This window comes from Pipistrellus kuhlii, unplaced genomic scaffold (genome assembly GCF_014108245.1).
Source record: "Pipistrellus kuhlii isolate mPipKuh1 unplaced genomic scaffold, mPipKuh1.p scaffold_m20_p_38, whole genome shotgun sequence".
NCBI classification, from domain to species: Eukaryota; Metazoa; Chordata; class Mammalia; order Chiroptera; family Vespertilionidae; genus Pipistrellus; species Pipistrellus kuhlii.
Window position 1 is genome coordinate 608,964 of NW_023425538.1, and position 27,610 is coordinate 636,573.

The 27,610-nt window shown below is 50.6% G+C and overlaps 4 protein-coding genes and 1 non-coding gene across 25 annotated transcripts in view; 2 read left to right on the forward strand and 3 right to left on the reverse strand.

Annotated features, from left to right (window-relative positions):
- Positions 1-20,516, reverse strand: DEDD2 (death effector domain containing 2). 4 transcript variants are annotated; one of them, XM_036408171.2, is made up of 6 exons: positions 20,363-20,516; positions 19,367-19,732; positions 17,627-17,749; positions 12,576-12,716; positions 3,930-3,953; positions 1-1,219 (listed from the first exon to the last, which is right to left on the reverse strand). In XM_036408171.2, exons 2-6 carry the CDS (start codon positions 19,692-19,694, stop codon positions 828-830), a joined length of 1,008 nt encoding a protein of 335 aa, XP_036264064.1. In that variant the 5' UTR covers positions 19,695-19,732; positions 20,363-20,516; the 3' UTR covers positions 1-827. The 4 variants fall into 4 exon arrangements, with proteins under 4 accessions (XP_036264064.1, XP_036264065.1, XP_036264066.1 ...); XM_036408172.2 differs by having other exon boundaries at positions 19,367-19,742; positions 20,363-20,472; XM_036408173.2 differs by lacking the exon at positions 3,930-3,953 and having other exon boundaries at positions 20,363-20,515.
- The window catches only part of LOC118702294 (carcinoembryonic antigen-related cell adhesion molecule 1), an 813,263-nt gene that overhangs the window by 468,676 nt on the left and 316,977 nt on the right, over positions 1-27,610 (forward strand). The gene's annotated exons all lie outside the window — the stretch shown is intronic.
- The window catches only part of GSK3A (glycogen synthase kinase 3 alpha), a 21,592-nt gene continuing 11,808 nt past the window's right edge, over positions 17,827-27,610 (reverse strand). Inside the window, exons 10-12 of the mRNA XM_036408158.2 lie at positions 18,811-18,816; positions 18,026-18,030; positions 17,827-17,837 (exon numbers count right to left, since the gene is read on the reverse strand). The gene's annotated coding sequence lies outside the window, so the exon portion shown is untranslated. The remainder of the gene's footprint in view (positions 17,838-18,025; positions 18,031-18,810; positions 18,817-27,610) is intronic.
- Positions 21,673-21,779, reverse strand: LOC118702454. Its single transcript, XR_004982729.1, has one exon. It is a non-coding gene; the product is annotated as a U6 spliceosomal RNA (small nuclear RNA).
- On the forward strand, positions 22,770-27,526 carry ZNF526 (zinc finger protein 526). 3 transcript variants are annotated; one of them, XM_036408153.2, is made up of 2 exons: positions 22,770-22,921; positions 24,987-27,526. In XM_036408153.2, the coding sequence occupies exon 2, from the start codon at positions 25,004-25,006 to the stop codon at positions 26,981-26,983; it is 1,980 nt and encodes a 659-aa protein (XP_036264046.1). In that variant the 5' UTR covers positions 22,770-22,921; positions 24,987-25,003; the 3' UTR covers positions 26,984-27,526. The 3 variants fall into 3 exon arrangements, with proteins under 3 accessions (XP_036264046.1, XP_036264044.1, XP_036264045.1); XM_036408151.2 differs by lacking the exon at positions 22,770-22,921 and adding an exon at positions 22,926-23,028; XM_036408152.2 differs by lacking the exon at positions 22,770-22,921 and adding an exon at positions 23,057-23,346.

Below are 27,610 nucleotides of genomic sequence, written 5' to 3' on the forward strand. Positions count from 1 at the left end.
TGCCCACCTATGCCCCTTCCAGGGCAGTTTTATTGGTGCCATTTATAAAATACCTTTCCCATCAGCCCCCAAGCCTTTGCCTTTCCCTTTCTGAGAAGGCAGCTGGCTTCTGGTCCTGGTCCACGGCCAACAGCAGCACAAGTGGTCTGATCCTGCTGGCAACACGTGAGACACTCTGAGGATAGTCCTTGTTCAAGTCCGTGTCCAACTCTGGGGAGCAGGGTAAGGTGAAGGACCAGGTCTGTGTGGAAGGTGGGCAGAGCCCTGGCTGGCTGTAGAGATGTGTGGGCAAAGTGAGCAGGCCCCATGTGTGCCCCAGCTCCAGTGCCTAGTGTGGCTGAAGCCCAGGGTTGGGGTGAGAAAATCAGAGATCCTGAGAAAAGCCCTTAGGCCAAAGAATTGTGTGGAGCAGGCCAGGGTGGGAGCCCAGAGGAGACTTCCATGGCGCAATGTGTGCACACAACCCAGGGTAGTGAACATAATGTGCAGGGACCTTTGGTGACTGTGTGGCTGCCTCCTTCCCTTGGGGCCTGCATGCCCGAGGCCCTGGCCTGCTGGGGCTGAAGGGACATACTTGAGGGTGATGTTGGGAGGAGGGGGCTTGGGAAGGAAACTCAGCTGGAAGTGGTTTAGGCCTCAGAGCCCACATCCTGTCAGAGGAGCTGTCAAGGCGCCAGGCTGTCAGGGGGGCCTGGCCATCTGTCTGTCTGTCTGTCTCAGTCAGAGCTGCTGGAGTGACAGTCCCCTAGGGGCAGATGGTCTTTATCCTCCTGAGGTAAAGGTGGCCCAGAGGCTAGGAGGTGGGGTCAGTCTCGCCAGATCCAGGATCAGGAGGCCTCCGTTGGGCGTCGTCCCCCCTCGTCCTCCATCAGCAGCAGGCGGCGCCGGCCAGCCTCATAGTCAGCCTCGTCCACACTGACCAGCAGGCGGACAGCCTCCCGGCCCACGGCCTCACGCAGGGCCTCAGTTAGGAACACGCCCCGCAGGGCCTGCAGCAGGGCGCCGCTCAGGTAGTCCCCCCAGAAGGCGTCCAGATAGGAGAGCTCCGAGAACTTGATGTCACACACCACGGAGCCCAGGTCTCGGGAGCGCAGCACTGCCGTGGCCTGCCCGAACACATCCAGCTGCCGCGCCAGCGCCTGGGGCCGCCGAGATGCCACACCTTGCTCCAAGGCTGGCCCGTGTTCGCAGTACTCTGCTCGCACCCTGAGCCGGATGTCTATGGAGAAAGAGGGACTGGTCAACGAGGGGCTGACATCCAATACACTGCTCAGGGGGACCGCCACTCCTCCCTCGCTTGAGCCTCCTCTGCAGGCTCCTCCCACTACCCTGTGGGTTGCACAGCAACTAACCCACATCCTTCCCACTTCCGGAAACCACACCCAAGTATGGGTGACACCCTCACACAGCTTCCCTCCTCTGGTCTGGCCTCTTGTACCTTCTGACCTGGTGCCCTTTCCTCCCCCTCACGTGCCCCAGTCCAGCCTCACCACCTCCTTGCTGCTCCCCTTCCAATACTGCTAGGCATGCTCTCTGTCGGCCGGGGACGCTCTGTCCCCAGTCTTCACAAGACTTGCTCCCTCACTTCCTTCAAGGTCTTTGCTCAAATGTCACCTTCCCAAAGAGGCCTACCACAACCATCCCACTTTAAACTTTACAACCACCACCCTGGCCCCCAGCATTCCCAGATCCCCATACCTGCTTCATTCTTCCCAAGGTGCTTACACCGCCTTCTCACCTAAGCTATGCTTCTCCTCCTGTCATGCTTATCACCCATAACCCCACAATGTAAAAAACAGATTTTGGTCTGTTCTGTTCACTTGTACAGCCCCATGGCACATGGTAGTTACTTATATATATTTGTGAAGGAATCAATGTATGAACAACTTGCCTTTAGACAACCAGCCTCACCCCTCTCTTGCCTTCAAATAATTGAGATTCATGGGGAGCCAACCACATCCCCTATCCTGCACCTACCAAGCAAGCACCGACCCAGAAGACTTGAGGCTGGGGATGGGCTGGCTCTATTGGAACCAGGTGCTCTCTTTCCACAGAAGCTGCTAGGATGGGGGGGCTGTAAGCCTGGGACTGCTGGCCAATTTGCCCCCAGGAGGGGAGAAAAATGAAGCCTACCCAGGGCCAACGATAGAGGGAAAGACTCCCGAGCTCATCACATGAGGCACTTTCTTTTCTGCTGAAATGAGTTTCTGTCACTTACAACCCTACCCTCATCCACCCAAATGAAATGGCAGCTCTGTGCAGTGGACAGGACATGGGACTTCTAAGGTGATCCTTATAAATGTGACCTCGGCACATCGCCTCCCTTTGGGATTACTGAATTTGCACCTGTGAAATGGGGCTACTAACAGAACCTCTTCACAAATGGCCCAGGTTGTCCTGAGGACCAGCTATAAACTATAAATAATAGCAGTCCATAACACAGCACACTGACTATCTGCAGGGGCCACTCCAAGTGGTAGGCTCCTATGAAGTCACTGAATCCACAAATAACACTGTGAGGCAGGTCCTATTACCGCCCCCCTGCCCCTACACACACACACACACACACACACACACACACACACACACACACACTGAGCAGATGAGGAAATGGAGACAAAGAGAAGTGCACAGACTTGCCCAAGGTCACATAGCCAGGAAATGGCAGCATGTGAGAGACGTTACTGAACCTCCCATGTCCCAGAGAACAGCTTCAGGTCAATGGAGCCAATTCCAATCCAGGCACTAGTTGTGTGACCTGGAACAAGTCACAACCTCTCTGAGCCCAGGTCTCTGAGCCCAGGTCCCTGCCTAAACCAGGGGACAATCTCTGCTGAGAAGGGCCATTAGAGGATTAAAAAGAGCACAGAATATGCCCTGGTGAGTGTGGCTCAGTTGGTTAGAGAATTGTCCTGTTCACCAAAAGGTAGCGAGTTTGATTCCCAGTCAGGGCACATGCCCAGGTGTTGAGTTCAATCCCTCACATGTGGGAGGCAACCCATTGATTTTTCTCTCTCCCTCTCTCAATCCCTTCCTCTCTCTAAAACATCAGTAAAATCAGCCCTACCTGGTGTAGCTCAGTGAATAGAGTGTTGGCCTGCAGAATGAAGGGTCCCAGGTTCGATTCCAGTCAAGGGCACATGCCTGGGTTGCAAGCTCAATCCCTAGTGTGGGGCATGCAGGAGGCAGCCTATCCATGATTCTCTCTCATCACTGATGTTTCTCTTTCCCTCTCCCTTCCTCTCTGAAATCAATTAAAAAAAATAAATCAATAAAATCTTAATTTAAAAAAAATAGAAATTAGCTGGCAAAGTGCTCAACGGGTGCTCCAAGAATGGCAGCCTCCAACAGCTCCAATGTGCTGACTACTTTACCTCTGGGGATCCAGTAAGATCAGCAGGATAGCCCTGTGGGGAGGGGGCCACATTCAATCCATTTGACAGATGAGGAGCCTGAAGCTCTGGGAGGGGAAGCATCATATCCCAGACTCCCTTCACCTTTCACAGACCATGTGAGTAGCAGAGCAGCAAGTAGAAGAAAGGTCCCTGCTCCCCAAGATGACTTCTCAGCACCACCCATTTCCTCCTGCCACTCAAACCCCAAACCCTTCCTCTTTCTGCCTCAAGGGGAGCCTCATTCTCTCTGCTCAAGGCCCAGGGAAACCTACTTTGCCTCAGCACCCAGAACCTCCCGTTCAGATCTGGCTCCCTCCATCCTAAGGACCAGAAAAGAACTCTGGGCTCACATCCTTGCTTCCATCAGGGTGGGCTGGGGAACAAGGGGACTGGGAGAAGCAGCACCTGTCCAAGGCCACACAAGGCTGGCTCAGTGGCAGAGGCACAGAGCCAGGTGGCGGAGTCCGACAGACCTTGAGGTGAGTCCTGGCTCTACCACTCTCTAGCTGTGGGGCCTTGGGCATGTGACCTCACCTCTCTGAGCCTCAGTTTTCCCATCTGAAAAACATAAACAAGAAGTCTGCTACACAGTGGGGTCATGAGGATTAAATGAGACAACTCATGAAATGCTTGACCCAGGATCTACAACACAGAAGAGAGTCAGAAACAGGAACTATGATTTTGACACCCACAGCCAATCCCACAACCCCTGCCCATCTTCTTCAATCCCAGCTAAATCCTACCATTCCTGTTCTCCAGTCATAGGGAAGCACTCCCAAGCCAAGCCTTACTCACTCACAGAAGTGACCTGCCGGCCTCCTCTGACCACAATGGCCCCACTCAGCCAACAAATCCTGCCCAGATGAATGCCTCCCAGATCGCCTTTCTCCTCAGCACAAATTGCTACAAGACCTGTGGCATAAACTGTCTATTCGCCCGGAGACCACCCATAACATCAGGGGTGCTATTTTGGAGGAGGACAGAACCAGAGTGGAGCCATGTGTGCCTCATTCATTCTTTTATTCAACAGCCGTTTACTGAATAACAGCAACAGGGAAGTGACATGAGCATCCCACAACAAGAACTAAAAGACATATAATCCCCAGTGCCATGGGCCTGACCCTACCCTACTCTTTTCCCTTCCCCACAACTCTTTTCCTGACCCCAAGTTATCACAGCACCTTTATTTTTCCTCACAGGACCTTCATTATCCCCATTTATAAAGGAGACCACAGTCCAGCCTTGGTCTAGAACACCGGAGGAGAGTGCACAGAAGCCATGCATTATCTGAACTGCTGCTCCATCACTGGCTCTGGATCACAGCACACGTGCAATTTCCTCTTGAGTCCTCACCAAAACAATGTAATAATAGGTGACACCTCTATAGTACTTACTGCAGGCTGACACACACTTTACACCTACTGACCCTTTTGATCATCCCTACAACCTTATAAGGCAGTGCCATTATCCCCTTTTTGCAGATGGGGAAACCGAGGCACAGGGGATGAATCACCTGCTCAAGGCCACAAAAACAAGAAGTGGAAAAGCCTGAATTCCTACTGAAGTGCCTGGCTGCAGAGCCCAAGCTCTTTACTACCCCTGTTGCTGCCTCTCACAACCATACATAGAAATCTGTAATTAAAAGACATCCTGAGGGTGAAGAGAGAAAATTACAGAGAATGAGGTATAATTTAGATTGAAATGATCACAGAGAACCTCTCCAGGAAATGACATTAGAAGTGAAATGTGAATGTGGACAAGTAGGTTGAGACAGAAAAAAAGGAGGAGAGAAGAGCAGCATTCCCAAAAGAAAGGACAGCAAGTGAAAATCCAGAGGCAGAAAACCAACTTGGGACATTCACAGACTGAGCCAGTGTAGCTGGACCAGTGGAGGAGAAGGACACAACGGGACAACTGGAGGCCCTGGGAGGGAGGAGTCTGGGATCTCCTGAGCTGACCACACCTCTCCACACTTCAGTGGCCTACTCCGTGAAGACACCCTCACCCCAGCACCTGCTCTCATGGGCCCACTGTGAGGATTACATGGCTGGATGCAGGTGAACAGCTGAGGCCAAGTACAGCAGGGTGACTAGGACAGAACCAGCACACTAGTTGGGGAAGGCCGAAGGTGGCTGGCCCAGGATGGAAGGAGTAGACATGGAGAGAAGCAGATGGTCTGGCTCAGTTTGACAGTAAGGGGCGAGGCAGAAGAATACCCAGCATGCATGTGACCTGGGCCGGGGGGTTGGCTGAGTTTTTTCCTGTAGCCAGAACACCAAGACTTTGTCAACAGTTCCTCTCCACTTGGACAGCTGTAGGGAAATGCTCCCTGCCCCAGGACAGAGGGTAGGGTTATGTCTTCCTATAGAAGACATAAGCTTTTTCTGTATCTTACACTCATGTGAGCCTAAGAACTCTCTGGTCCTCCAAACCCAAATAATACTGAGGGCAGAGGAAAATGGGAGGGACTAGGGACAGGCCCAGGGCCAGGAGAGCAGGTGAGCAGCCTTGCATGCCAGTCCCTATGCTAGGTGTGGCTTGGGCCAGAGATAATTTCACTTAGGTCTTCTCCTGGGAGTTCCTAGTAGGAGGGCTGGGGGCAAAGAGGGCCTGTGCTCACCTGGTGCATGGTGGAGAGAGGCAGCCAGCTCCAATTGAAAGACCCCTGCCCTCCACTGCCACACAGGGCCAGGACCACCCTCCTCTGGACAACAGTATGACCCTTTCTCTCCTCCAGTCTCTTTCCCAAGACAGAGCCAGAGTCTAGGTGCCAAATGTAAAGCTCATCAATATCTACTGAATTAATGGATCAAGATAATGAGGAGAAGCTGCCACCAATGTTAGAAAAAGGTTAAGCTCACCTAAGAATCGAGTTTGAAAAAACAAAGCATCAAACCTCTGATCAAGCCTCTTGTGCCCTAACTACCAATTTTTAGGAGATATAGATAACGGGAGCACATGAACAATCAACCCTCCCACAGGTTGCAATTGGCAAAATCCAATCTTTGGAAAAGGCTATGGGACAACTACTTTCAACAAACAAAATGCAAGGAAGAAAGAGGAAAGAGGTGGTGGGGGAATACAATAGATTAGAAGAGATTCAGAACCAATACTAATGAGACAACTGGAAATGTGAGTGCTAATTATATATATGATAATAAAATATTGTTAATTTTTAAAAAGAATTCTGGGAGAGAACCAAGATGGCAGCATAGATAAATACCTGTACTTGCTGCCTTCCACAACCACATCAAAATTACAACTAAAAGACAGAACAACTATCATCCAGAACTGCGGGAGAGTTGGCTGAGTGGAAGTTCCACAACTAAAGAGGTAAAGAAAAAAGCGCATTGAGGCTGGTAGGAGGTGCAGAGGCACGGAATAGGCTGGCACCTAGGTGTGCTGCTTTTTTAATCGGGAAGGAGATACAAGCTTCCACTTGCTCTGAGCTCCAGTGCCGGGCGAGACTCTGGGGGACCTAGACACACAAGGAGAAACTGGACTGTCTGGCATCAGGGCAGGAATGCGGGGGCAGCTTTCTTCCAAGCAGAGATGCTCACAATGGTCATTGTTCCTGTGCTGGGACCTCCCCAGTGCAGGGCTGACTGGCAACTATTGCTGTTTGCTCTGCCCTGGAGAGTTCCTGAGACCCTGTCCCACCCAATTTACAATCCCACCCAACCTGTGTGGGGGAGGGGGAGGGCAGCGTGGGCAGCAGCTTTTGCATACGAATGGCCTGTCCTTTCTCAGCCTAAAACCTGCCAAATAAGCTGCAACTGGGTCAGGGAGCCCCAAAGCTATCAAAAGAAGGCCTAAGGCCAAACCAGCAGCAGCCTGCCTTGCTTCACAATGGGCACCTCAAAACCCAATACAAAGAGGAGGTATCTCAAAATCTCTCTGTAGCTCCTGCTGGGTGGCCCCAGGCAGTGGCTGACTTTGCACCTCCTTGGAGATCCAGTAGTCAGTGTGAGACCATACCAGATTACAAGGTATGGGGCAGATCCATAAGTGACACACTCAAAGGGCTGATTCAGTGAGCACCAAAGCCCAATGAAGCAAGTCCTGCCCCAAAAAGGGGTCTCCTGCACAGCAACTCTTCCATTGTAGACACAGCTGGTCCTCACAGCCAATTGGTCTGTAGGTCATTCCCCACAATGACACTAACAGCAATCAAGGCTCAACTACAAGACTGTGCACACCAAGAGTGTCCACCTTAGGTGACTGGGGAGCTGAGCCACTGGGCCCTATAGGACACCTATTACACAAGGCCACTCTATCAACTCAAGGAGACTTAGCAGCTAACCACAATACATAGAAACAAACACAGGGAGAAGCCAAAATGCAGAGACAAAGAAATATGTCACAAATAAAAGAAATGGGAGAAAGCTAACTACTGAATATAGAGTTCAAAACCATAGTTATAAGGTTACTCAAGAATCTTCTAGAAACCTTCAGGAAACTTAGTGAGACCTTTGAGGATCTTAGTGAGAATGCAAAAAAAAAAAAAAAAAAATGGGGAAGGACCAATCAGAAATTAAGCATAAACTGACTGAAATAAAGAATGATATACAGAGATTCAACAGTAGACTAGAGGATTCCCAAGAATCAAGTGAAAGATCTAAAATACAAGGAAGCAAAAAACATCCAACCGGAAGAGAAAAAAGAAAAAAAATATGAAGATAGTGTAAGGAGCCTCTGGGACAACTTCAAAAGTACCAACACCCTAATTATGGGGGTGCCAGAAAAGAGAAAGAGCAAGATATTGAAAACCTATTTGAAAAAATAATGACAGAAAACCTCCCCCACCAGATGCCAAGACTGGTTTGGCTCAATGGATAGAGCGTTGGCTTGGGGACTGAAGGGTCCCGGGTTCGATTCCGGTCAAGGGCATGTACCTTGGTTGCGGCATATCCCCAGTAGGGGGTGTGCAAGAGGCAGCTGATCGATGACTCTGTCTCATCGATGTTTCTAACTCTCTATCTCTCTCTCCCTTTCTCTCTGTACAAAATCAATAAAATATATTTAAAAAAAAAAAAAAAAAAAAAAAAAAAGAAAAAATAATGACAGAAAACCTCCCTCACCAGATGAAAGAAATAGACTTACAAGTCCAGGAAGCGCAGAGAACCCCAAACAAAAGGAATCCAAAGAGGCCCACACCAAGACACATCATAATTAAAATACCAAGGACAAAAGACAAAGAGAGAATCTTAAAACCAGCAAGAGAAAAACAGTTACCTACAAGGGAGTACCCATACAACTGTCAGCTGATTTCTCAACAGAAACTATGCAGGCCAGACAGGAATGACAAGAAATATTCAAAGTGATGAATAGCAAGAACCTACAACCAAGATTATTCTACCCAGCAAAGTTCTCATTTAGAATTGAAGGGCAGATAAAGAACTTCACAGACAAGAAAAACCTAAAGGAGTTCATCACCAACAAACCAGTATTATATGAATTGCTGAAGGGTATTCTGTAAGAAGAGAAAGAAGAAAAAAGTAAAGATAAAAAATTATGAACAAAGTGACAACAAATACATATCTATCAATAAGTGAATCAAAAAATCAAATGAATAAAAAATCTGATGAACAGAATAAACTGGTGAATGTAATAGAATCAGGGGCATGGAAATGGAGCGAAGTGACAATTTTAAGGGGTAAAAGGGTGTGGGGGAGTGTGGGAAGAGATTGGGCAAAGATCTTAAACCTACTGATGCAGACAATGGGGCGGTGAGGGTCTGGGGTGGGGTGGAAATCGGGTGGAGGAGAGTTATGAAGGGGGAGGGCCATCTGAACAAAAAAGATTTAAAAAATCCTGACCTTTTAGAGATACACTGAAAAACCTACAGATGAAATAACAGAAGATCTGGAACTAATTCCCAAACAAAATGGCTGATGAAATAAGATCGGCCACAAGTTGACAACTGAAGCTGAGTGATAAAAAATGGGGTTTATTAAACTCGTCTGTCTGCTTCTGTATCTCCTCCACAGAAACCATAGTTGGGGTCAGTGGCTACAGCCTCGGCCCAAGGACTGAAGGGTCCCAGATTCAATTCTGATCAAGGCCTCAGTTATCTCTCTCATATCTATGTTTCTCTCTCTCTCTGACTCTCCCCTCCCTTCCAGCTCTCTAAAAATCAATGGAAAAATGTCCTCAGGTTGAGGATTAACGACATCATAAAAAGCACTTAATAAAATGCAAAGTACTACAGCCTATCATTCAAATCCTTTCATTGCTTTTTACCTTAAAAAACTGCAAAGCGCTGGCCAAAGGCTCACAGACTTTGCCTTTATTTCTTACCAGCCTTCCCTTGCTCCCTCCATTACAACCTTGTCAGCTTCTCTGCCTGTACCCCTTCACTAGTACTGGCATACTCCCTCCTGGACTCCTGCTGTCCCCTCTATCTGGAATATTCTATCCCAACCATCCACATGTTCTTCTGAGAGGCCTTCCTAGACCATCCTATCTAGAAAATACGACTAGAACTGTGTTTTCCATCACTCTTCCCCCTTGCCCTGCTTTCTCTTCTCTGCTGACATCTGACATCTGTCTCTTGGCTTTCTCCTCCTACCAGAACTCAAGCTACTAGAAGGCAAGAGTCTCCTGTCCCTGCTGCGCCTAGCATGAGTGTTCTATAAATACTATGGAATTACCAATGAAAAACCCCAAGTTTCGGCCCAGCCCCACCACTGCCACTCTACATAATGGGGTCCATGACCCCTATACCTCAACAGTGTCCTGAAAGTTCCAAGTCAGGTGGATGGTACACCAGCTAAGTGCCCAGTGACTGCCCTGAGAGGGAAATGAAAACTCAATAGGCCCTGTGTCCAGAAACCTCACCCAACCCCCCCTGTGCTCCCTTCCTTACACTCTATGGCCCTTGGTAGTTTAGTCTGGTTCTACCCCTCAGTGGAGGGCAGCTAACTAGGGACCAACCCCCACAGCTGTCACAAGTGAGAAGGGGGTAAGAACAGCAGGATCCCAGACCTGCACTCAGGTCTGGGATGCCTCCTTTCACCCCTGGGACTGGGCCTCATTAAAGGTAAGCTACTACTGCTTTCAGCAGGGCCCTATTGGGGAGTACCTCAATCCAGCCCCACCCTGCCTGATGAGTCAGCAGTCAGACCTGTTTACCCATCCCCCTATCATTGCCAGCCATGCCCCATGAACCACCTCCCTGCCCTCAAGGAAGAGACCTGATGCCTCTACTGGCAAAACCCCTCCCAGGCTCAGCTTGGCTGGCTCCCTCAACTGGAGTGACTCCCTGGGCAGCCCAGCCGGCCTGGTGGCTCTGGTAATTAGCCCTGACTTGGGGGAGAGTCACAACCAGGCAGCCACCCTTCAAGCAGGTGTCTGAAGACACAGGCTAGCTCTGTTGGTCTGTTCCTCCTGACCTGCCCAGCACAGGTATCTGCAGTCTCATCTATGGGGGAGATAAAGGGGCGGACACGGGGAGGTGGCAGGCATGGCTGCTCTGTGGGCTGGAGGAGGTGCTGCAGATGGCTAGAGGAACATCCTAGGCTGAGGTGTTCTGGGGAATGCAGAGCTGCTTCAACCTTAAACCCTCCCATCTATAATTCTGCCACCCTCCCACCCCTGCCTGAGCATCTTACCACCTGATTTTGTGTCCACAGGCTTGCCCAACTCAGAGATGTGAGCAAGGAGAGAGACTAAGAGAGTGCCCACCCAGGCCTGTGTCCTTCCCTCAAGACAGGTGAATTTTCTCCAGGGCAAGGTTTGAGCATGAGTCTCCAGAGCAGAGTCCCCCCAAAACACCTAACCCAACCTGTCTGCAGGTCTAGTCAGCTCTATATTTATTTCCTAACTAGAGGCCCAGTGCACGAAATTCATGCATGGGTAGGGTCCCTAGCAGCTGCTGCTGCCAGCAGGGGCTGGCCAGCTGGCCAGCCCCAGGGGATAATTTGCATATTAGGCTTTTATTATATATGATTAGTCCACCCCCTTCTCACCCTCTCCAATGTGACCAACACAGATTAGACCTCTCCTTCTTGCTGGACTAGGCAGCCTTGTCACTCATTTCCCTGCTCCCACTTTTATTTAAGAAAGTGGGCATGGCCGAAACCGGTTTGGCTCAGTGGTAGAGCGTCGGTCTGCGGACTGAAAGGTCCCAGGTTCGATTCCCATCAAGGGCATGTACCTGGGTTGCGGGCACATCCCCAGTAGGAGATGTGCAAGAGGCAGCTGGTCGATGTTTCTCTCTCATCGATATTTCTAGCTCTCTCTCTCCCTTCCTCTCTGTGAAAAATCAATATATTAAAAAAAAAAAAAAAAAAAAAAGGAAAGTGGGCATGTGCCTGGAGTTGTTCTAAGTACTTTACAAATCCTAACACATTTATTAAGTGTTTTTCCAGATGGAGTCAGTGTTCCTTTCAAAACAGGTATCAGATTATCTCACCACCTTGCTCAAATCCCTTGACAGCACTTGCTGAAAGGAATAAAAGCCAACTCCCACCCACTCAGGAGACCTGTGGGCTGCTTCACCCCATCCCCACCTTCTCTTCAAGGCGCTTACTGCCTCAAGTGAGCATCAGTTTCACTGGTCTGACACTCTACGAACTGCTGTTCCTGCCCCAAGCACGTGGCATAGTGACAGTGTGAAGAGAAAACGGGTACAGAGCAAGGGCCCAGGACAGTTGCTGTTCTAAATGTATTGCAACTGTTAACTCATTTTCTCTCTCAACAATCCTTGCTGGGAGGTACCATTAACAGTCTCCTTTTACAGATGTGGAAACTGAGGCATAGAGGGGTTCAGTCACCTGCCCAAGATCAGAGAGCCCATATAATTGATAAGGCCAGGAGGTAAATCAAGCAGCTTGTCATAGGGTCCTGTTTTCACCCCTATATCACTCCACCATTGCAGAAGAAATGATTGTTGAATACACACTTGCAAATGTTTGCTGAATAAATGAAACTGAGGGCAATGGATTATCAGGGAGGTAGCACGGGATGTGATCCTTAACTATGGGCAGAATGTACATAAGCAAGATGAACAGAATAATAGTATTCCACTACCAAACAGAGAGACAAGAACCGCTGCCCTCCTGCTAGGCATCACTAGGTATGCCAGGCCTCAGACAAGTACCCATTCCTCCTGTTCTCTGGCTCAGCAGCCTGCTGTAGACACTGCACATGCATTCCCCAAGGCCCACAGGTACCTACCACAGGTCACTTTGCCTTCGGAGGTTGGTTTGGCCGGCTCCTGCTGCTGCTGGGGGGTAGCTGGGCCCCCTCTCCGCCGCCGTTTGGCACCACCACTGGGCCTGCCCCGACTCCGCCGCTGTCGCTTGGTCGGGGGGGAGCCTGAGAAAAATGGGATGGTTGAGCCCTGGCAGGTGTTTCTCAGTGGTCAGAGCACTGGCCTGCACACCAGAGGGTCATAGGTTTAATTCCCCATCCAGAGTGTGTACCTGGTTTGCAGGTTCAATCCCTATCCCCAGTTGGGATGCATGGACCATGTATGGGAGGCAACCAATCGATGTCTGTCTCTAACATCAATGTTTCTTCTCTCTTCTCCTCTTCCCTCCCTTCCTGTCTCTCTGGGGGGGAAAATCAATGGAAAAAATATCCTCACTCCTTGAGTGAGGATTAAAAAGAAAAAAAAGAGCCCTGGGTGGTGTGGCTCAGTGGCTGAACATCGACTCATGAGCCAGGAGGTTGAGGTTTGATTTCTAGTCAGGGCATATTCGAGGTGCTGGCTGGATCCCTAATAGGGGATGTATGGGAAGCAGCCGATCAATGATTCTCTCTTATCTTGATGTTTCTATTCCTCTATTCCTCCCCCTTTCCTTGGTTGAAATCAATTTTACAAAGAGAAAAATGAAGTGGTTGAGGACAAGATGATAGGTAGAGTACCAAGGCAGGTGCCTGGGGAAGAGCTTGAGGAGGCTGGTCTCTTCCATAAGACCTTGGGTGAGCAAGCACTTCTGGCTCAGAGGCCCTGTCCATGAGATGGGGAGTAGGTACAACCTAGCATCATCTAGAAGGGCAAACACGTCCCCACCTACCCACCCAGCAACCCTCCTCCCAGGTGTGACCATACAGAAACTCCTGCACAGTCACACCAGGACCAGATGGCAACAGCCATAATGCACTGTTTATAGCTGATAGCTGCATACATTTGAAAATAATGTAAATGTGTAGCAAAAAGAATACAGAGTAATTTCTAGTATAGACTGTTTAGTGAGGTAAACCAAGATGCCAAAGAGGTGGCTACAGCTTGCTGTACTTCACATAAAAAAGGAAGGGAAACATAAATATAATTGCTATTCTTGCAAGGTGAAACATTGTAAGGATAAACCAGAAATGAATAAAACTGATTACCTATTTACTGGAGTGGGAAGGGAACAACAGTGGAAGTGATACTTCTAAGAACATGTTTTTTTACATACTTTCTAGTCTGTTTGTTTTTTAGTTTTTTAAATGTTTTTATTGATCGGAGAAGAGAGGGCGAGGGCGAGGGCGAGGGAGAGGGAGAGGGAGAGGGAGAGGGAGGGAGGAACATCAATGAGAGAGAGACATTGATAGGCTACCTCCTGCACACCTTCCACTGGGGATCAAGCCCAAAACCCAGGCATGGGCCCTGACCAGGAATCAAACTGAGGACCTCTTGGTTCATGGGTCAACACTCAACCACTGAGCCACACCGGCCGGGCTACATACTTTAGCTTTGACACAGGCCAGTTGTAGTTCAGTGGATGAGTGTTGACCTATGAATCAGGAGATCATCGTTTGATTCCTGGTTGTGGGTTCCGTCCCTAGTAGGGGGTGTGCAGGAAGTTGCCCATCAATGATTCACTCTCATCACTGGTGTTTCTAACTCTGAAATCAATAAAATGTTTTGAATTTTTAAAGATGAAAGAAACAAACAAACCATGACCTGGCTGGCATGGCTCAGTGGTTAGAGAATTGGCCTACAATCCGAAGGGTCACAGGTTCTATTCTGGTCAAGGGCACGAACCTGACTTGTAGGTCCCCAGCACCAGTTGGGTGAACTAATTGATGTAGCTCTCTCACATCAATGTTTCCCTCTCCCTCCCTCCCTTCCTCTCTCTCTCTCTCTCCCCCCCTCCCTTCCACTTTCTTTAAAATCAATGGGGAAAATGTCCTCCAGTGAAGGAGGGAGGGAAGGAGGGAGGAAAAGAATGAGGGAGGGGAAGAAGGGGGAGGAAGGAGGGAGGAGGGAGAAAGGGAGGGGAAGAAACCATAAAATTTAACACAAACAGAAACATAAATACATATATAATTGGTAACAAAAATAAGTGGAAAAATAATTATTTCAAGTTACTTGGAAGAACACTCTGAGTATAAACTCTCAGTGGGATATACTCCCAAAGACCAGGACTATAAATATGTGGTTTCCTTCATAGAATCAGCTGTGGCATTAACACTGTAATTTTGAAGCTACTTTTTTAATTGTTGTAAAATAAGTAAATAAATCCGTATCTCAATGTTATTAAAGACCAAGATTTTCAGAGTAACATCCTTGTATGTTAATTTTGAATTAAAAACACTAATATGTGCCAAAACCGGTTTGGCTCAGTGGTAGAGCGTCGGTCTGCGGACTGAAAGGTCCCAGGTTCGATTCCGGTCAAGGGCATGTACATTGGTTGTGGGCACATCCCCGGTAGGGGGTGTGCAGGAGGCAGCTGGTCGATGTTTCTCTCTCATTGATGTTTCTAGCTCTCTATCTCTCTCCCTTCCTCCTCTCTGTAAAATATCAATAAAATAATATTTTTTTTAATAAAAAAATAAAAACACTAATATGAACTTTTCAAAAGGACAGTTTCTAAATCTATTCACTGAAAGAATCTAGAAATGATACACACTAAGCATGCAGATCTTGGTCTCTAAATACCATTGCCTCTAAAAGAAACCAGGCTTCTGAAAATAGCTGATTCCAGGGCTGGGGAAGGAAAAGTACAGGTGAGTGCCACATCTTGCAGTGACACAAAGCAGGAAGTGCCCAGTGCATGATGCAGACTCATCAAAAAGACACAGGAGCTAGCTAATTTGTAGACAAGGAAGAATGACTAATTGATTATAACACAGTAAATAAATAAGAATGCATGAGTCCATAGTGATTCTCTTCACCAAAAAGGGAGGGCAGAATTGGAAAGAAAAATTCCTCTTGAAAAAAATACCAGCTAATAGGTGTAGAATAATTAGAAAATCACCATTTTCCAAACACCAATGTAATAACTGGTTCAGACAGGTATCACCATTGGATATTGTCACAGAATAGGATGTGTCAAAGTGTCATCCCATGGATTGTTTACTAACCATACAGGGAGAGGGGATGTCTCTTTGCAAAGGATAAATATGGCAGACACTGCCTTCAACAAGGATCAAACTGCCCACTCATGACAGGAAAACCAGACCTTCTGTCTCCTGATGTACTCCAATTCAAAGCACATCACATCAACCAAGAAGCATTCCTGCCAAATATGTGGAACCTGAATCGAATCAAGCCTCCAAGATCCAATTCCCACTTCACAGAAAATACAGAGGGCAAAAGGACAAGATAAATAATACCATTAGGAAATTATTAGACACTCCGAAATAATCGGGATATTCTACAAAACAACTGGCCTGGCAGGATCAGGAAGTCAATATCATGGGGAAAAAAGGAAAAAGATGTGGGTCGGGAGGAGTTTTATTTTACTAAATGCTTAAGGAGATGTAATAACTGAATTCATAACAATTCAACTATGAGTGGATCCTAAAAACGGAGACAATCTTACAGAGACATGAAAATGGACCATTAGGATATCAGAATTAGTGCGTATTTTCTTAGGAATGGAATGGTCTTGAAGTGGTAAAGGAGAATCTTATTCTCAGGAGAGGGCTGCTGATTTAGGGGTAAAGTGTCCTGATGCCCGGAATTTACTTTCAAAAAGTTCAACAACAACAACAACAATATAAGAACAGAACTATGTATAAATTCATGTAAAGCAGGAATAGGGAACCTTTTTCTACCAAGGGCCATCTAAATATTAATAACATCATTCGTGGGCCATATAAAATTATCAACTTAAAAATTAGCCTGCTCACCAAAACTGGTTTGGCTCAGTGGATAGAGCGTCGGCCTTTGGATTGAAAGGTCCCGGGTTCGATTCCGGTCAGGGGCATGTACCTTGCTTGCGGGCACACCAGTTGGGGGTGTGCAGGAGGCAGCTGATCGATGACACTCTCTCATCAATGTTTCTTTTTCTTTCTTTTTTTTTACATTTTATTGATTTTTTACAGAGAGGAAGGGAGAGAGAGAGCTAGAAACATCGATGAGAGAGAAACATCCACCAGCTGCTTCTTGCACACCCCCACCAGGGATGTGCCTGCAACCAAGGTACATGCCCGCAACCAAGGTACATGCCCTTGACCAGAATCGAACCGGGGACCTTTCAGTCCACAGACTGATGCTCTACCACTGAGCCAAACCAGTTTCGGCTCATCGATGTTTCTAACTCTCTATCCCTCTCTCTTCCTCTCTGTAAAAAATCAATAAAATATATTGTTTTTAAAAATTAGCCTGCTCTATTTGGTCAAACATTTCATTAACTCATCCTTAATGCCTTGGCAGGGCCAGACCAAATGCTTTTGCAAGCCTTATACGGCCCTTGAGCTGGATGTACCCCACTCCTGATATAAAGCAAAAGCAGCACAATGAGTCTAAAATGACTGAATCTATGAAAATATGAGCATGTTCACTGTACTAATCTTTTAATATCTCGGTTTGTTTGAATAATTTTAAAAAACGGGTCCCAGCCAGGTAGCTCAGCTGGTTTGAGCATCGTCCTGATATGCCAGTTGAAGTTTTAACCCCAGGGTCAGGACTCATACAAGAACCAATAAATGCATAAATAAGTGGGACAACTAATCTCTCTCTCAATCAATAAAATGATAAGAAAATAAAAACCGGGGAGAATTGGAATTAATTGACACAATTCAAAGACACCAGAATTATTCAACGTGAACCTCAGAAACTTGTTTAGCAAAGACACCCATGTGAATAATGAACCCATGAAGTGATGCTGTTTAGATGAAATATAAAACCACAAGAAACAACTCCATTCGTTGCTTCTGGACACATGCTTTTGTACAAATAACAAACACACAAAGCAAAAACAAAACAGAATGACTTCCTTGATGGAGGAGGTTCATCAGGGTTCTGAAGGAGAGAGAAACTGCCCTCACAGCCCCCCAGCTGAGCTCACCTGTCTCCCACTGGCCCTGCTGAGCATCTGAAGAACTACTTGACTGCCTACGGCGATGGCAGCTGCCCTCTGTCCTCTTTGTAGAAGAGCTGGAGGTGCCGTAACTGTAGCGTTCTGGAGACACTGGGAGAGAGAAAAATGAAAAGAAGTATTCACAGCCTCAGGCCCCGCCCTGGCCCAGCCTCTAATTCCCACCCCTGGAGATATACACCTGCCCCATAGGGTTCCCCAGTTCCCCAGAGGTCAGAGTCCAGACATTCATTCCCTCTCCAACACCTCCCGCCCAGTAGTTGCTCGATGCCTCAGACATAGAGGAGTCAGCCAGAGTTATTCTGTAAACAGTCATTGTAAGGATCCCAGCAATGTTGCCCACCATGAACTGCACCCCCCTCACCCCACTCTTCCTGCGGCCACAGGGAGTAAAGCAGGCCTCTTTGGTCTCCCCAAATCTTCTCTTCCAGAGCCTGGCCGTCAGACATACTTCTCCAAGAGTGCTGTCAGTGCTTCCTTAGTGCTGCCCTTCTCCTGGTTATCCAAATCCCATGGGCTTATTCTAGTGAGGCGAGTTCACAATCCCCCTCCCTAAGCTAGCCCCTACACCTCGCCAAGCAATCCTGCCAAGTCCTCAACAGCCTTGGCCTATGCCTGCACTGGACTCTTGTGCCTTACACCCTCCAGCTTCTGGCCTTAAGACTGCTGTCCTTCATGAGGATTAAGGACATCAACTCTGGGCACAAACCAGCCGAGTGTGAATCCTAGCTCTTGCTGTTTAGCTGTGTTATCTGCAAGCCCCTGTGGTGTGGCTTCTCACCTACCCCTCTGCCCTTTCTTTGGTCCCCCCTGCCACACTGGCCTCTGAGGATGCCAAATTCATTCCTGCCTCAGGGCTTCAGAGCTTGCACAGTGCCAGCAGTGCAGCCTCGGTTCAAACGTCACCTTCCCAGAAAGGTCTTGACTGGTTATCCAATCTAAGGGGGCCTCCCTCTATCACATGTGTCAAACACAAGGCCCGCGGGCCAAATCCGTCCCGCCAGGCCTTGCAATGTGGCCAGCACCGCGCTGTCATCACTGCACTCCGCTGCATTTCCATCACAATGACAGTTTATGACTGTTCAGTAAACCATTCGGCCCGCGATTTAGGCTGGATTTTAGATTTTGGCCCCTTCTCTGATTGAGTTCGACACCCCTACCTTAGAAGAACTCCCTCCTCTCTCTATACCATTACTTTGCTTTAGTCTTTCTATAACAAGTGAAAACAAGTCATTTATCTGTTTCAGGATCTGATTACCCAATAAATGTAAGGCTCATGTAAGTACTTTGTCAGTCCCATCACCTTCTATCTCCTGTGCCCAGCACACAGGATTCAGTTCTTATATGTGAACAAGCTGCTTAACTCCTCTGGACCTTGTTTTCCTGCACGCTGAGACAATAACTGTACTTCCTCCGTGAAGTACCAGGAGGATATAAAGTGACAGTTCAAGGGCTTACTGTGTCTGGCATGAAACAAGCCCTCCATAAAGTGGCTACAAACAGCATTATTGACATGGCCAAATTCCACAAGCTCGCCCCTCCCAAAGCTCGCTGCTCCCTCCAGTGTTTCTCCGGGAGGAGGGGGTAGTGGCATGGGACACAGGCTGTCTGATAGGGCCCTGTCCTCCATATCAGACACTTCAGGGGCCCGGATGCAGAGCGAGGGCCCTCACCCCATCGGAAGTCTATCGCCCTCCCATTCAACCATACCTGGCGGGCGCCGCCTGCGCGCCAGGTGCGGCAGCAGGTCCTGCCGGGCCAGCACTCGGAGGAGTTGCCCCAGGAGCCGCAGGTCGCTCTCGTCGCACTGCCCGCGGCGCTCCAGCTCCAGGAGCAGCTCCAAGCCGCTGCGGGTGTGGGACAGGCCGCCGGCCGCGCCGGGGGCCTCGTCCAGCAGGAAAGCCAGCAGGTCCAGTTCGCACTCGGTCAGCTGCCCGCCCACCACCTCGAACATACGATGAAGCGACAGCATCCCGTAGTAGTCCAGGCACTCGTCCTCCTCCCAGCTCGGGGCAGGGGTCGACCCAGACAGCGCCATACCCGGGGGAGGGGGTCGGAACAAGCTCGAACCAGGGCCTAGAACCCACTCGGCGGGGAGGGGGCAGTGGTCAGTGACGTGGGGCCCAAGCGCCACCCCGCCAGGGCGTCCCCGGGCCCCCCAAAACCGCGGGGCGGGTCTACCCTTACACCCTAGCCGGCTCAGCAGCCCTCTTCCCCCCGGAAGCGAATGGTATCGCCCGAGGTCCCCTAAGAAGAGGTTGAGACGTCAGACCTCGCTCGACCTCCGACCGGTCAGGCCTGCAGAGCCCGAACGCCCCCCGAAGTGGTACGTTCCGAACCAGCCTCCCGAACCGACCAAGTGATTCGGTCCGAACGAGCCTGAGGGGCCGAGCCTGAGGGGCCCACCCCGGGGCACCCTACCGACTGCCCTTTGACCCTGGGTAGTTCTGCCCGGACGCGCCCTGGGCCCCGTCCAGCGGTCCTGTCCGACCAGCCCCACGGTGGCTCCACCCCAGTGGTGCCGCCCGAAGGGGACCCTCTGGCCCCACAAGCGCCACTAACCCAAGCGGCGCTTCGCCCCACAGAGGTGGTGCTGTCCAAACCCGACCCGCTCGCCCCGTGGGGACGGGACCGCCCTCTCCCCGGCACCCAGGAGGTTCCGCCTGCCCGCCACCAGTCGCCCTTAGGCCTCCCTTGGATCCTCACCAGAATGTGGCGTCTGAGGACTCCGGGGCGACGGCGGCGGCCACTTGTTTTGGATCTTTCTGGCACCTTCTCTATTATTGCGCCTGCGTCACCTCGCCCCTCCTCCTTCCTCCGACTCGCGCAGGTGCGACCGCCACGCCCCTTACGCGCACGCGCAGAACGGGGTTACCAAGCCGCGCCCCCAGGGCCCGCCCCCAGCCGCGCCGGCCTGTGCTGCGCTTGCGCTGAACCGGGGTTGTTCCGCGTTTGGGTTGGATTTGGTACAGGGTTACTAGGTTATACTTCTGCCAGTCTGCGACTTAAACCGCTGGGTCCTTGTGGCCCCACGTCATGGCCTTTTGGGATTATTCATCTCATGGACTACAGCAGCCCTCTCCTAATTACAATTTAGACACTCACGGTACCACTGCTCGTAGCAAAAGACCACAGTCACGACCGACCTTCCTGTCTGAGCAGTGCCCAGGCCCTTATGATCAAGACTTGGGACTCTCCCCCTTTAAACTCCCCCTTACTTCTAATGCCAACCAGGAACCTGCAAACTGGAATCCCTCAACATCCAACAGAACCCCCAATACCCATCTATAAGTTCCTTTCCCTGATCAAGACAAGGACTCCTTCTCATGCTAAAAACCAATACTTCCTTATTGCAATAGGCCTCTACATCCCAAATGTGCACCTCCTGTCTGCATCCACCACGAACCCCGCTGCCTCTTATAACCCCTTCTAGCATCAGCCCTCCAAGGTCACAGGATCTCCCAATATCCCCTCTGTAACCTGCACCTATGAGTTTCTCTCTGGGGAGAGCAAGTCTCTTATCAAAAGAGTTGGCTTGCAGGCTGCTTGCCCCCACCCCGCCCCCACACTTAGGTCACTCAAGATCATAAGCCATACCTGCCTTAAGTCAGATTTCCACCCCATAATTATCTCCCCTTGAGAAGCGGGAGACCTAGGTCCTTCCAGGCACTGGCTCAGCCAGCACTGGCTTTGCTTGGGCTGCAGGAGTGATCTCGAAAGAGTCCCTTCCTCTTTCTGATGGCAGTTGTAATCTGTTGAAACCCGTCCTGGGTGGGACATTAGTGCCCAATAAGTGGATGTCATTAAACCAACCGAAGAGTGGGAGGGTAGGAAAAGCAAACTGGGAAGGAGTACGTCCATGTTGAATGGGTTATAGTGAGCAGCCACGGTGTATCAGGCCCTGTACTGAAAGGTTATTTATTTTTATTTTTTAAGCTTATAAAATGAAAATTATGCTTTAATTCGTCAAAAACATAGAGTCATCTAATCAATCCAGGAAAACAAGGCCATGCCTTAAAAATATGGAATGCTTCATGAATTTGCATGTCATCCTTGTACGGGGGCCATGCTAATCTCCTCTGTATCATTCCAATTTTAATATATGTGCTACCGAAGTGAGTACCTTTTTCTTTCTTTTTTTTTTAAATATATTTTATTGATTTTTTACAGAGAGGAAGGGAGAGAGATAGAGAGCTAGAAACGTCGATGAGAGAGAAACATCGACCAGCTGCCTCTTGCACATCCCCTACCGGGGATGTGCCCGCAACCAAGGCACATGCCCTTGACTGGAATCGAACCCAGGACCTTTCAGTCCGCAGACCGACGCTCTACCACTGAGCCAAACCGGTTTCGGCATTTTCTTTCTTTTTTTAATGAGAGAGAAAGAGACCTCGATTTTGTTGTTCCACTTATTTATGCTTTCATTGGTTGCTTCTTACCAGGGATCAAACCCGCAACTTTGGGATATCAGGATGATGCTCTAACCAACTGAGTTATCCAGCCAGGGTCAAAATATGTTATTTATTTGAGAGAAGAAGGGAGAGGGGAGAGGTAGAAACATCGATGAGACCCTGCAACCTAGGCATGTGCCCTAATTGGGAATCAAACTGTGACCCCCTTGGTTCGTAGGTCTACACTCAACCATTAAGCCATACCAGCCAGTTTATGTGTTTGATTTCATCCAGTTCCCTCAATAAGCTTGGATAGGACTCATTTTACACAGGCGTAAAGGTGAGGTCCAGAGAGAAGTCCTCCAAGCGTGTCTGGCTCCAAAGCTGTGTTCCCAGAGATGCTTAATCTTTTCAGCTATGACAGTTCTATCAAGGTCTCACGCCTGGTTTGGCTCAGTGGATAGAGCGCTGGCTGTGGGACTGAAGGGTCCCAGGTTCGATTCCAGTCAAGGGCATGTACCTTGATTGAGGGCACATCCCCAGTAGGGGGTGTGCAGGAGGCAGCTGATGGATGTTTCTAACTCTCTATCATATATATACACATATACATATATATACATATACATACATATAAAATCACACCGCCCAGTCCGCTCCATGGGCCCTCACTTCAATCATGCGCACTTGTCTCTCCCAGCAGAATGCACCAACGCAGCCAGCGAGGAGAACTGCGCAGGCGCCTCTCCGAGCCCCAGCCCAGCCCACAGGGCAGGGTCGTGTGTGCGTGGAGACACTCGCCGAGCCCCGCCTGAGCTCCAACACGCAGGCTCCCGGGCGCGTGCCCTACGCTGCCGGCTCTGATTGGCCGCCGCGGGTAAGGGCGCCGCCCAATGGGAGGTGTGGATGGTGAGGGGTGCCGCACGCCCGGAGCCGGGGGTCTGTGTCAAGAGCGGCGGGGTCTGCAGGAGGCGAGAGAGACTGGTGAGGGTCACCGCGCCGCGGGGCGGGCGGGCGGGCGAAGAGAGCGCTGGGTCAGCGGAGAGGATGGAGGGAGACGAAGGGGACGCCGGAGGTCAAAGAGCTTTGGGGCCTGCGCTATGGCGGGAGCGGCCCGGAGTGGAAGGAGAGCGCTCCTTCCTATGTGCCTTGGAGCATTGATGGACTCCGGCACTGTGCCGGACCCTACACTTGAGCTCTGCGTCCCCAGACACTTTGCAGGGAGCTCTTAGGCTGCAGAGTCTGGTCAGAGAAAAGGGATGTGTAGCTGTGCAGCGGGAAAATTGAACTTCCAGGCCCCTGGTGGGTTCTTTCCTGAAAGGACTTAATTGGTCCACTGTATAGAAAACCCCCTTTCTCCCCCCAATAGTTTACAATCCATCATTGGGAAGGGGGGAATGTAAACGAGGGAAATCCAAACGTTAGGTCTTTCAGGCTACCTTCTAGAAAGACCTTTACTGGGTACTACTTTGCATAAACTTTACACCAGGCACTGGACCTCCTCCTGGAGGAGTTCACCGTTTAGAGTGGGGCTGTAAACAAGAAAAAATTAAATTCTCAGGCCCTGGCAACTAAAAACTTAGTGAGGAAGTTAAGGACAGTGTACTCCTGGGCTTTTGGTGGATTATTTACTCAAGGAGCATTTATTGGGCACCAACTGAAAGCAGGGTCCTGTGCTGGGCTGGTTTTGTGGGAGGTCTAATAGGAGAGTTAGTCTGGTGGGGAGGTGGAATGTGCACTGGGCCTCACTTCCTGGAAAGAGGATTATTCATTCACTAAATATCTACTGGTGTCTAAGGTGTGCTAAGCATTGTCCTTGGCATTGGAAATAGATCAGTGATGAACAGACTAAAATCGCTGCCCTCTGGGAACTTAATAGGAGCAATGTTTATGTGTCAGGCTGTAAACTGCCCTCTGGCATTAACAGGTGTGTTGAAGAGATAGAGAAGATAGAAATTGAATTTGGAAAATTAGCTCTTATACTTGTGGGGTTGGGGGGTGGGGGGTATCTTTTGCTGGAGAGACCCTGGGCCCCTGCTGTATGAAATGACCTATATGAATTGAGTCCACACATTTAGACGGGGAGATGGAGCACATAGATAAAAGTTTAATAGTTAAAATCCCCGTCCCTGGTCAGTGCTTTAGTTGGTGACAACAGTCTCTATAGTGAATCAGACTTGTCCTGCCTACAAGCTCAGTGAGGAACACAGAGACTTCATCCCAAGTTCATGATAATTGCTATAATAGAGGTGTCACTAAATACTATAGGAACTCTGAGGAGAAGAGAATGGCCATTGGAAAAAGCTTCACAAAGGAAATGCTGGGGAGGAGTTTGCTAGACTAGAAGAGGAGAGAACTTACTTGGTAGAAGGAATAGCAGCATCAAAGACCTAGGGTCCAGAAACATTTCTGGGTAAAACCAGTGGTTCCGCCTCACCTTTATTAAGTACCAGAGACTTTGTGGTCAGTACTACTTTTAGCCCCATTTCACAAGTGAGAAGACAGTCTCCAAGAGAGGAAGTATGTGGTGGAGCTCAGATTCAAGCCAAGGGCAGTGTGGTTCCAGGGCCCGGGCCCTTAACCTCTTTGCTGCATCTCTGTCTCCATGTGGAAGGAGGAAAGGCGCTGCACAGAGAGGAAGCTGCACAGGCAAGGCCGAGAGGCCCAAACAGACATGTGTTCTCAGAAAGGATGCAACTGTCCCTCTGGGTAAGGAGGGCAGCATCAGAGGCCAGACTGAGGAGGGCTGTCTCTCCTGCAGATGTCTGGCCGCCACGGGATGAGTGTTAGCTTCAGAGTCACAGGCTCATTAAAGACTGAGGCACAAACACTGGGTCTAAGCTTGGTGAAGCTAATGAGTGCCGGGATGGACAAAGGAGCTCCTAAAATATCCCCTCTTCCCTTGGATTCCTGATGTCTCACCAGCTCCCTTCTTTCTCCAGGCACTGCTTCCCCCACAATGGCAGAGATGGCTGAGATGGCCGAGATGCTGACCCAGATATCACCAAGGGCGGTGGAGATGGCCACAGAGGTGACTGATATGAAACCTGAGGAAGCCCTTGCCTCATCCCTCTTTTTCCAGCACCACCAGTTCATGTGTTCTGAATGTGGCAACCTCTACAACACCCTGGAGGAGGTCATCTCCCACCAGGATGAGCATGTGCCCACTGGCACAGAGGAGGAGGTGCTGACCACCCAGGACGCTGGCCTGGAGCCAGAGCTAGTGCCAGGTGCTGAGGATGGGCCTTTCCAGTGTGGTGAGTGCAGCCAGCTCATCCTCTCCCGTGAGGAGCTCCTGGCCCACCAGAACTCCCACCTGCAGGCGTCTGCGAGCCAGATCCAGTACCAGTGTGGCGACTGCCAGGAGCTGTTCCCCTTGCCCGAGCTGTGGGTGGCTCATCGGAAGGCCCAGCACCTTTCTACTGCAGCAGCCGGACCACCAGTGCTGCCGCCTCCCCCGCCCCCTCCCTCAGCACCACCACCTCAGTCTCCTGCTCCACCTGGAGTCAAGATGGAGCCCTATGAGTGTCCTGAATGCTGTGCCCTCTGTGCCACCCCTGAGGAATTCTTGGAGCATCAAGGCACCCACTTTGACTCCCTAGAGAAAGAGGAATGCAATGGGCTAGAGGAAGATGAGGATGAAGAAGATGATGAGACAGAGGAGGAGGAGGAGGTGGCGGCGTTGGCCTCAGAGGTTGGTGACAGTGCTATAGAGGGCGACAAGTCCACAGATGCCCAGACCCAGAACTGTGGAGATTGTTCCCAGCACAGGACCTCAGCAGGGGCACGCCGACGACACCGGCGTGCATCCCACGGCCCGGCATCAACAACCCACCCCTTCCGCTGCAGCCAGTGCCAACGCAGCTTCAGCTCAGCAAACCGGCTGCTGGCTCACGGGCGGGCCCATGTTGGCGGCACACACGAGTGTACCACCTGCTTCAAGGTCTTCAAGAAAGCAGCTTCATTGGAACAGCACCTGCGGCTGCACCGAGGGGAAGCCCGCTACCTCTGCGTGGACTGTGGCCGTGGCTTCAGCACAGAACTCACCTTGGTGGCCCACCGGCGGGCCCACACTGCCAACCCATTGCATCGCTGCCGCTGCGGCAAGACATTCAGCAACATGACCAAGTTTCTCTACCACAGGCGCACCCACGCCGGCAAGAGCGGGGTGCCCCCCCTCACAGCAGGAGCCTCCCTGACTCCAGCTGAGCCCATGCCCCCGCCACCGCCCCCTACCCCGCCTGCCCAGCTTCCCTGCCCACAGTGCTCCAAGCCCTTCGCCTCGGCCTCCCGCCTCTCTCGGCACCGGCGGACAGTCCACGGGCCCCCTGAGCGGCGACACTGCTGCGGGGTTTGTGGCAAGGGATTCAAGAAGCTGGTCCATGTGCACAACCACCTGCGGACGCACACGGGCGAGAGGCCCTTCCAGTGCCACTCCTGTGGCAAGACCTTTGCCTCTCTGGCCAATCTCAGCCGCCACCAATTGACCCACACAGGCGTGCGCCCCTACCAATGCCTGGACTGCGGTAAGCGCTTCACGCAGAGCTCCAACCTGCAGCAGCACCGGAGGCTGCACCTGCGGCCAGTGGCCTTCGCTCGAGCGCCCCGCCTCCCCATCACCGGTCTCTACAACAAGAGCCCCTGCTGCTGCGGGACATGTGGCCGCTGGTTCCGTGCCATGGCAGGCCTGCGCCTGCACCAGCGGGTCCATGCTCGAGCACGGACGACGATGACACTGCAGCCCAGATCACCACCTCCCGCCTCACCCCCACCCACCCAGCCCCAGCAGACGATCATGTGCACTGAGCTCGGGGAGACCATCGCCATCATCGAGACATCCCAGCCGCTGGCACTTGAGGACACGCTGCAGCTGTGCCAGGCGGCACTGGGGGCCAGTGAAGCGAGCGGGCTGTTGCAATTGGACACGGCCTTCGTGTGACACAGCTAAGAGCAACAATAGGAGTTTGGTTGCAGCAGCAAGTGTGTGGGCTCCTCTGGGGAGGAAGGGGACCACACCCGGGCATCTTACCCACTGGCTCCTCAGGACAGCCCTGCCAGGTTTCTCTTGTCACCTTTCTCTGCCTGAGAGGAAACTGAAGCTCTGAGACGTGATATGATCTGTCCCAGGTCACCCCACATAGCAGGGTTTGCCAAGGTGCTTTGCATCACCCTGCTACCCAGAAACATCAAGTAACCTTTCCTGAGCCCTGGCCATGTGCTCAGGTATGTGCCCCATACATCGTTAGGTCCTTTGCTGCCCCCCAGCCCTAGCTTCCCCTGGACTCTCAGCACCCAGGACTCAGCCATGCGTGGTGGAGGAAGGCACTGACTTCTCGGGGCTTCCTTAATCTCACCTTTAACAGTGGAAGGGAACCTATAGGTGCCCTAGTGCTCAGGAGGCCCAGGAATAAGTCAGACACGGGGCTCGGCCCAGGCCTAGCGTGTGTGAGGAACATGTACAAGTACAGATGGCCTTGCTCTCGAAGTGTGTGTCGTCGATTCTTTATCAGCTTGGGTGTCCTAAGTCCTCCCTGAGTGCTGGGCGATGCTTGGGGTAAGAGACAAG

Excerpts from the sequence above, each read along its gene's own strand:
- ZNF526 (XM_036408151.2), top strand. The coding sequence starts at position 22,938 with ATGGGAGGTGTGGATGGTGAGGGGTGCCGCACGCCCGGAGCCGGGGGT. Across the intron at positions 23,029-24,986 it reads GCAGGAGGCGAGAGAGACTG|GCACTGCTTCCCCCACAATG; the intron begins GTGAGGGTCACC and ends TTCTTTCTCCAG.
- DEDD2 (XM_036408171.2), bottom strand. The coding sequence starts at position 19,694 with ATGGCGCTGTCTGGGTCGACCCCTGCCCCGAGCTGGGAGGAGGACGAG. Across the intron at positions 17,750-19,366 it reads GCGCAGGCGGCGCCCGCCAG|TGTCTCCAGAACGCTACAGT; the intron begins GTATGGTTGAAT and ends TCTCTCTCCCAG. Across the intron at positions 12,717-17,626 it reads GCAGGGCCAGTGGGAGACAG|GCTCCCCCCCGACCAAGCGA; the intron begins GTGAGCTCAGCT and ends CATTTTTCTCAG.